This window comes from Solanum stenotomum, chromosome 12 (assembly GCF_019186545.1).
Source record: "Solanum stenotomum isolate F172 chromosome 12, ASM1918654v1, whole genome shotgun sequence".
Lineage (NCBI taxonomy): Eukaryota > Viridiplantae > Streptophyta > Magnoliopsida > Solanales > Solanaceae > Solanum > Solanum stenotomum.
The window spans coordinates 45,440,920-45,450,762 of NC_064293.1; the positions used below are offsets into that span (position 1 = coordinate 45,440,920).

The 9,843-nt window shown below is 29.0% G+C and overlaps 1 protein-coding gene across 1 annotated transcript; it reads left to right on the forward strand.

Annotated features, from left to right (window-relative positions):
- The first annotated feature begins 6,362 nt into the window (after positions 1 to 6,362).
- LOC125848371 (transcription factor SPATULA) lies at positions 6,363 to 8,676 on the forward strand. Its single transcript, XM_049528223.1, has 7 exons — positions 6,363 to 6,965; positions 7,108 to 7,209; positions 7,348 to 7,413; positions 7,539 to 7,604; positions 7,909 to 8,226; positions 8,337 to 8,406; positions 8,497 to 8,676. The coding sequence occupies exons 1-7, from the start codon at positions 6,609 to 6,611 to the stop codon at positions 8,601 to 8,603; spliced, it is 1,086 nt and encodes a 361-aa protein (XP_049384180.1). The 5' UTR covers positions 6,363 to 6,608; the 3' UTR covers positions 8,604 to 8,676.
- Positions 8,677 to 9,843: the final 1,167 nt, after the last annotated feature.

Consider the following 9,843-nt stretch of genomic DNA (forward strand, 5'->3'; position numbering starts at 1 on the left):
AAAATATAAATTACAATAATTAACAAAATAAATCTCTCGACTCCAACAAATCTATCAATTAATGCCACATAAATTGGGACATGGCAAATAACATATATTATTAAAAAATTAGGTTCAAAATGTACTATAAATTACAATAATTAACAACTTAATATATTAAAGAGACATATAAAAAAGGGTTAATATTTGAAATTCTGCGTGTGCCATATAAATTAGAACAAACAGAGTAATAAATATTATTTTCAAAATTATGTTAAAAAAAAGTACTGCAAATCACAATAGCTAAAAATTTAAAATATTTTTAAAATCATATAAAAATTTCAATAACTTCTCAAATTCCATAATATGACATAAATTAAAATAAAAAAATAATATATATTGGGCCCCGTGCTGGCACGGTCCTATATCTAGTTTTATGATAAAGTGTGTGTCCTTAATATTTTGGCATAATACATAAATATGACCATTAACTTGGCATCAGCTGACAACTATGACCTTTAACTTTGGATGTACACAAGTAGACACTTAAACTTGTATAAAATTGAACAAATAGACACATTCGTCCTACATGACAATCTTGTGTCCTACATGGCGTCCTATATGTATTATGTCATGTAGGACAAGTGTGTCTACTTGTTTAATTTTATATAAATTTAAATGTCTACTTATACACATTCAAAATTAAAAGACATATTTATCCGTTGAAGTCAAGCTAATAATCATGTTTATATATTATGCCTAATATTTCGGTGTACTCTTCTCAAATATGATCTCCCACTTTCCCCGCGTGGAACCAAAAGATAGATAGAGTGAATGTCAGCAAGAAGAGTTGAGATCATTATTGACTTTGTGAATACTAATTTACAGGTTCTGATAGTGTGGACCCTTTGGCACGCATCTCTATTTACGATCATCATAAACGTTAACCATTTGACAACTCAACGACAATAATATACTCAATTTGCTCTCATATTTAAGATACTAGATACAATGAGCCCGTACAAGCACGGGCCCAATATTTATTATTTTATTTATCTTTATTTATATGAATGATTTATAATATTTTTAACATAATTTTTAAATAATATATGTTGTTCTTGTTGTCCCAATTTATATAGCACATGTGAAATTTTGAAAGTTATTACTTTTTAAAATGTTTTTCAAATATTTTAAGTTATTAATTGTTGTGATTTACAAAACTCTTAGCGTAATTTAACGTAATCCTCAAATATATATTTCTCACTCAATCTTAATTATGCAGTACATATGAAATTTCAAGAGTTCATCGAATTTTTAGTACTTTAACTATATTTTTGTACTATTTACATAATTTTTGAATAATATATAATACTCACTCTATTCTATTGTGCAATACATGTGAAAGTAACCAAATTTTTAATATTTTAAATTGATTTTTAGTACTATTTTTGGAGTAAATAGAGGAAGTTGCAGAAGAAGGGCAAATCGGGCAATTGATCGACCGACCCTAAGCTCCTAAACATTCTCACTTCTAATATGTAAGCACGGGTACTATATCTGTAAATTATTAATTATTATGATTTATAATATTTTTTACATTATTTTAAAATAATATATGTTATCTATTTTTAAATACTTTAAGTTGTGATTAATAGTAATCTTAACGTAATTTCAAATAATATATGTTACTCCATTTATATCAATTTATGCGACACATGTGAAATTTTGAGAGTTAATATGTTTTTTAAATATTGTAAGTTGTTAATTATTGTGATTTATGATATTCTTAATGTAATTTTTCAAATAATATATGTTATTTCCTTCATTCCAATTATACAGTTCATGCGAAATTTCGAGAGTTACCCGAATTTGTAATATTTTAAATTTATTTTTTAGTACTATTTAAAAAGGAAAATATTAAAATATAATGGAAGAGGAATGCATAAAAGTAGGTGGACCCAACTTTGTGATAGGCCGATAAAGTTGCTCTCAGTAGTCACTAGTCAGTAATCTCTTAGTATTTAATGAAAATTAGTTCCTCTATTTATAAATTGAGAAACTTGACCCCTAGCTCCTCTCAATTCCCACTTACAATATATAGTAAAATATAAAGGATATGCATTTTTACTTCTATCTTAAAGGAAATACAAAAATTATTTATGATAGTAAAAATTAAGTATAGTATTTTCTTAGATATTTTTTTTTTTTAAAAACAAAAGAATTTCTTACTTATTTTCTAAGTAATATTTAATAAGTAAGCAAGAACATAATTCTATCCAGAAAAGTACTAAAGAGTGAAATGCAATGAAGAGGGGAGGTCGAGGGGGCGTGGGCGTGGGGGGTGGGGGAGGGAGGAATTGGAGATAATAACTTTGGAATATCATTTCTTCAATTTCTTTTTCTAGCAGAAAAAAAAATTTCAAATATTTTGACTAATTAATCAAACATAATAAAAAATTAAAAATATTTTTCTCTGCCCTTAAATTTTATCACAACATTAGGATATGTTCGATATTTTATCGGTCCTATATTAGTTGATTATTTTTTCTTTTTACATATATTAAAAAATCATAAACAAAAAAGATAATTTTATTAATTTTTTTTGAAAATTTTATAAATAAATGAGAACACTTTAAAAAGAATTAATTATAAAAATAATATAAAAAAAATTCAGCTAAACTTTTTTTCCTAATTTAATAAAGAGAACAAATAATATGAAATAATTATTTTTAGTGAGATGATCAATTAATATGAGACAAGCGTAGAGTATAAACAGCCTCGGGAAATCACGAAAGGCTATTTGCTTGGCGTGTGCGGAAATCAGATGAGTGACGGTTGATGATGCCTACTTTTCATACTTGCAGTGGTCCTGCATGTAGACTAGATATCTACTTTTGGATACGTAATCTTCTTATCCAATTGGATATAGCCACGTGCTATATTGCAAGAAAAGGTATTGTTTGTTGGTATATATGTGAGGAGACAACTACTTTTTACAACCAAAGACAGCTCCTACAAGTATTTACTAATCTTGGGTTCTAAACTGGGAAATAGATAAGCTTTTGTCATAGGAGGAGTATTAATAATTATTTAACATAATTCTCAACATATATAGAGAAAACCATTTGGTATATCACAAAAATGTGCAAATACGTTAATGATTAAAACTATTTACTCACATATACATACTAAAAGTAATTTGTGATAAATGTATTTTGTATTAGTTTTATATATATTGTATAATTTTTTGATAAATGATATCCATTTGATCACTACGAGTAAAATACTTCTATCAATAAAGTTTACTATTCATTTTCAAAAGATCAAAAAATGAAGAGAAAGTACTACTAGTTAGGTAACTGATTAGCTAACTCTATTTTGGAAAGCGACTAGTCAATATAATTGAGGAATCAAATGATTTTCTGCTGCTTTTTTTCACATTACATTGAATTGGCAAGTAAGGCAGGACATCGTGTTTTCTTCATCAAATTAACTCCCTACATACATAGCCTGCGACTATAATGGTTGGCCTCGTTGAAACTAAAGTTAATATCTTAAAAGATCATTAAACTTTGAGAAATTATCTTGAAAAATTATTAAACTTTGTTTTGTATCAAAAAAATTACTCAACTTAAAGCTTTTATCCTCAAAAAAATCACTCAATCACATTTATCATTAAATTAAATTTAACATAATAAAATAAAATAAAACTTATGCCATTATAATCACGGACCCATAAATAAAATTATAATCTATTTTTTACCCGACGATCCACCCTAAAAATAGATTCATCTAAAGATTAATACTGTATTATAAAAACTATTTCAATCCATGTGTTTGCAATTCTTAGTAGAAAACTCTACACAAACAAGGTGATAATAACATTATGAACTATCGATCTGCTCAATAGGTAAAAGCATAAACATGCAAAACATTATTCTAGGAAATTACAAAAAGATCGACCTTGAACTGCAACTGCAATTTCTAATCGACTGCATTCTTTAACATCATTATTTGCTAATAATTACGTTAATATTGCAGAAATAATTTAGTAGAAAGTACTAATTGATCTAAGGGAAAGTGTTAAATGACCAGAAAATTAAAAAAACTATAATATTTTTTTTAATTTTAAAAAAAATTGATTTTTTTTTCATTTTTTAATTAAAAGGTATTAAAGTTTAAAGGGTAAAAATATTTTAAAATGTAAAGTAACATAGACAAAATATCATTCTAGCCAAATTCTGGCCAAAAAGTTTTTTCCTAATCTAAGTAACTTAATAGATTTTATAATTTTATTCAGTTGTGGGGTTCATAATTACATGACATTAAAAAATATTTATTTTTTGCTATATCAAAATTGTTTTAAGATAAATGAGTTGAGTGATTTTTAAAGACAAAAACTTTAAGTTGAGTGATTTTATTGATACAAAACAAAGTTCAATGACTTTATTAGATAATTTCTCATAGTTTAGTGATCTTTTAAGATATTATGAAAACTATGGTAATTAATGTTGATTGTTGCCTTTCTCTTGCTTCAAAACCACCAAATGATGCGGTGTAGCTAGACTTCTTCTTCCTTAATCAGAAGTTTTGAGTTTAAATTTTGGGTATAATTTTTTTTTTAATAGAGAATGTTCTCTCGAATATGGCTCTATTCAGACGAGAAACAAAAAAAAAACTAATTAGGAACCGTTTGTCTATGAATTTTTTGAAATATTGCCCAACTTATTGATTTTATTATAAAAACAATTAGTTTAAAATTTGAAAAAAAAGTGAAAATTAAATTCCAATCACATTTTCTTAAATTTACTTTAAGTTAAATATATGTCCAAACAAAATTTCAATTTGCACATTCAATCTTTTCCCCTTAACTTCAAATAGGAGTTCTACTTTTTTTCTTTTTTTTGAATATTACATATTTTATGTCCCAATTTTAATCAATTTTAGAATTTATCATAGTTGCTTCAATAAATGATCTAAAAATTTACAAGAAATTTATGGTAACTTTACGATATTAAAAAATATATCTAAAACCTTATACATACACTCTGGTCTTAATGTCCCACTTTTTGTTTATGGAGAGTCAATTTTTTAAAATTAAATTAGATTAAATCAACTTCATATATTTTAAAATCATAAGTTGGTACAGTAGTTATTTCGGACCAGAAGTGGTAAGACCATCTCCAACCCAACACCAAATTCATATTTGGTGTAAATTTTGGTGTTGTTGAGCTCCAATCCACACCAATTTTTACACCAAATTTGGTATGTGAATAGTGTTACACCAAATTTGGTGTAACACTATTCATCACACCAATTTACTTTTTGAATATTTTAATATTATTTTATTACACCAACTTTTAATTAAACAGTATATAAATTGTATGTTTTAATTAAATCTCTTGTATATTTAATTATTTTTATGTAATATTTTTATAATATTAATTTTAGATATAAAATTTAGTTTTTTATAAATTAATTTTTCTATATATGACTTTTTTTTAAAAATTCAATTTATGTTAATTCTACTATAAATTATAATTGGATATAACTACAATTAACCTTCACAAAAATAAAAATGCAAACATATAAATTTTTAAACAAATAATACAATGTACTTAAAAATAACCGAAAATAATAAACATTCGACAAAGTAGTAATTGACATTCACCATGAATTATATATGGTGAATGTTTTAGAAGAATTTGTTTTATGAAATAAGAAAATATAAATGAAATAAAAAATAATAATATAATAATGAAGAAAGAGAAAAACATTTATTTTTGATATAAAATTTGATGCACCGGGTTAGAATTGATTACACCAAAAATAGTGCTACATCAAATTTGATGTAAAATTTAGTATTTGGATCGGAGATGTCCTAAGCAGCAACCGTGGAATAAAAATACTTTAGAAGACGTAGAGAAAAGTAAAAAAGAGAGCAGAAATGGAAGAGTGTTCGATAAAAGTGGAATGTATATACTCTCTCTGGAACTGAGCTAGTTGAAGAGCATGTCCACAATTGTGCTTCACGTGTGCCAGAAAGTTGGCTTCACCTGACACCGTCACGATGTGTGCTTAATTTGATTCGACAAAAATATTTTTGAATCTTGTGATTTTAATTAAAAATTGTGAAATCTTTTGGATCTTAAATTGGTACAACAGAAGTAACAATTTTCCTATCAACCCTGTCAATTTCTTTCTTTTAGTTTTAGCAGTTTACCAACTTCCGTAATGTATCAGTTCTCAGAAGTCAGAACCAAAAGAAGACCAGTCAAACTCTAATCAACTTGCTAGTTCACCCCTACTCTGTTTCTTTTTCTGTAATTGGAGTAATTTATTAGGTGTATATGACAAGTATATACGTTAATTCAATTGGTTTATTCACTTTAATGCGAATCCGCCCACTCTAGTCTATGTCTGTCTCTACTTTAAGTTACCTAAAGCATGGTATGGTTGGCTAATAAATACACGCTCGTTCGGGGCATATACCCAAAAAATGTCACCTACTCCTAGATATAAAAGAGAGTGCAAGTGAGTTTTGCACATACTAGAACTTCACTTGTTCTGCTCAATTCTGCACTTGATCTTGCTGTGATAAAAAAAAATATCTGCATATCTATACTATTATGGCGAACAACAATGTTTATCATAACAGTGCTAATATTGCTTCTTTTTCTTTGACTGATCCTGACCCTGAACCGGATGATATTTCTGTGTTTCTTCGTCATATTCTCCTTCCTTCTTCCTCTTCGTCTTCATCCAATTTAATGGCCCTGAAGGGTAATGAAATGCAATATTCCTCACCATTACCTCATCTTATGCCTAACAATAATCAACAGGGTGATTTGTCATCCATGATGAATTCATCAGCTGGCGGCATTTTCTCTTCTTCATATGGGGCTTATAATGGTGCAACTAATGTTTCTTCGTCATCTGTTGGGACAATGGATAACGATCCGGATGAGTATGAATGTGAAAGTGAGGTATTTCTACATTTCCTACTTAATTCGTTTAGATTAATTAGTTTATGTAAGTTTTTATTTCCGAATTTGATGTTTATTTTATCATTGCCCTGGTATATTTCTTTTTCTTTGTGTTGTATAGTAGTTATTTTTTAATATGCAGGATGGTACAGAGGATTTGGGGGCGGAAGCATCAGTTCAACCGCCATCTCGTAACACTTCCAAGAGAAGTAGAGCAGCTGAAGTGCACAATTTATCTGAAAAGGTTGTTTAGTTTTTGTTAATTAAGTTTTGTTTATGATTATTATTGTCTGAACCCATGATTTCAGGAGTACAATAAATTCTTTGCTAAAGGGTCATAGAGTTGAACTCGCTAAGTTTAAATCTTGAATATGATTCACAGAGGAGAAGAAGCAGGATTAATGAGAAGATGAAAGCATTGCAAAAACTTATTCCAAATTCAAATAAGGTGAGGAGTTGCATGTTTAGCAATTAATGAGTATTGAAATTAGTAAGAGAACATAAGTTGTAGCTTATCATGAATATACAGTTAAAGATTTTGATTTAATTATTTTCTGATGGATTTCTGGACAGACTGACAAGGCTTCAATGCTAGATGAAGCCATTGAGTATCTTAAGCAGCTTCAGCTCCAAGTACAGGTTTGCTGCTTCTGTTTTAACTTGCTGCATGTGATTTATTTGGTATGATGGGGAGTTATTTTCTGTGAAATATATTTTTAGAGAATAACAAATAATTAGCAAATTGGATAGAATATTGTGTTGATTGGCCCAAGATTAGTGAAATTTAAAGTTCAGATAGTTGCAAAAAACATGTAGTGTTATTTGACTCAATTCAGGATATTTCCTAGATTGGTTCTAGATCTGGTTATCTGTTCATTAAACACTAGTTAAATCGATTAAGTTATATGATTTATAGCGTAACAATGTACTTTAATATCTTTAGATGTTGACAATGAGAAACGGGTTAAACATGTATCCTCGTGGCCTTCCACGAATGCTACAACAAAATCAACTATCCCAGCAAAAAATAGGTTTGTGCGAGGGGAATGGATTCACAAATGCTAAAGTGGCTGGGAATCTCCAAGTTAACCAAGACGCCTCGTTAAGTGCCATTTTCAATCCAACTGAAAATTGTACAGAAACTAAGCTAACACCACTGGTAACTATGTCAAATGTTGACCATTCAGACGGTGCTTTTGAGCCAGAGTCATTGATGAAAACTCACCTTGATCCCTTTCAGCTCTCAAGATCTACCAGTAAGGTATGTTGGATACCTAACCTATCGGAATGCCCTTGTTTATGAGGATGCAGAATTGCAGATTAAGGAATCAATTTATATAACCATCTGACATTCACATTCTGTTTGTAAAGGAAATTTGGAGGGAGGATGGCTTACCTATGTATGGAATGAATGAGCGAACAACCAAAACTGCATCAATTGGTAGATTATTTGCTTGACATCCTTGCCTAATTGACAACTTTTGCCTTGTATCCAGGTCTCTTTATCATTTTCTATTTCATTGTATCATAGGAGCAAATGTGGCATTCTCAGTTCCCTTTGATACCGATGCATCTAACCTGGAAGAGAAACACTCGGGAGGCCTGCTTGCTTCGATATCAGGTTGGTGCTATGAATGAAACCAATCTGGATTGCGACCAACTTCTTTCCCCCCAACTGTATAGGTAAGTGAATTCACATTACTGATTACACCCGTGCTCTTCCATAGCAATGAATTTTTTTTTATCTTTATTCCTGAATTTCCTTGTTCTATTGTTAGTCACTTCGGAAGAAGTTCTTAAGTTGACATTATCTAAGGTGAATGCAGCAACTTCTGAAATTTTGGACTTCATCGCCCTGCTGGATTTTGTCGAAGTTATGAGACATGCATCTTGCTGCTTAGGATGTTTAATGTTAAATTTTGTGCTCAAAAGCCCCACTGTTTTGAATGAATCACATCTGCATTGCTTCTGCGGAGAAGTTGGAATATAAATCTTGTTATGAAATAAGAAAATTACTACTAGGTATAGAATACGTTTCGTGGTGACTATTTTCTCATATGTGTCTGACTAATCTGAGGATGGTACGATTCTACCAGAGACGGATTTAAGATTTGAATTTTATGGATTCTAACAGAAACCTCAAATTAATATCTCTATAACAATTAGGACTCACATTCAAATATTTATACATATATGGCAGATTTTTTATATATATATATAATCTTTAAAAATTCTTCACTCAAATGAATATGCGGATGTATTCACCTTAATTTTCACGTTGTTTGTCCTTTTTTATTTGGCGTGTATATAATGAACAGTGAAACCAAGTATATGCCAAGCATCGCCAGATTATCTAGATAACCTTTGGACATAAATTTCGGATATTTACAAGTTTCCTAAAACCGGTTTGAAGCCAGTTTTGGGGTTTTGAGACTCACTCACAAAACTTCAAAAAAATTCCAAGTAAAATGCATGTCCAATTCAATTATTACCTTTACTAATGCTTGTTAATAAAAAAAAAGTTAAAGAACCAAAATTCTATTCTTATTCTGTAAAGAATGGACTGCAAGTGGGAACTTGGATAGGAAGAAAACTGTAGTTGATTGATTTGAAATAGGAAGAAAAATTCTCGTCTAATCACTTAATTTGAATCACAAAGAATAGGAAATATACTTTGAACGTGCCAATTGGGAAGTGAGAGATAGGTCTCCAGACAATTTAATTTTGACTTTCTTAATAGAACTCTACCAAAAAAAATTATTTATAGAAAATATATCATGTACAAACACAACCTAAGTAAGAAATATTAAAATAGCAAATGCGTAAACCATTTGACTTACTTTTCATCGATTATACGTATTTAAATTAAATTTGTCTC

What these genes read in the sequence shown, in the direction of transcription:
- LOC125848371 (XM_049528223.1), top strand. Translation starts at nt 6,609, where the DNA reads ATGGCGAACAACAATGTTTATCATAACAGTGCTAATATTGCTTCTTTT. An exon ending in TGCACAATTTATCTGAAAAG is followed by an intron (nt 7,210 to 7,347) that starts GTTGTTTAGTTT and finishes TATGATTCACAG; the next exon opens with AGGAGAAGAAGCAGGATTAA. An exon ending in AACCAAAACTGCATCAATTG is followed by an intron (nt 8,407 to 8,496) that starts GTAGATTATTTG and finishes ATTGTATCATAG; the next exon opens with GAGCAAATGTGGCATTCTCA.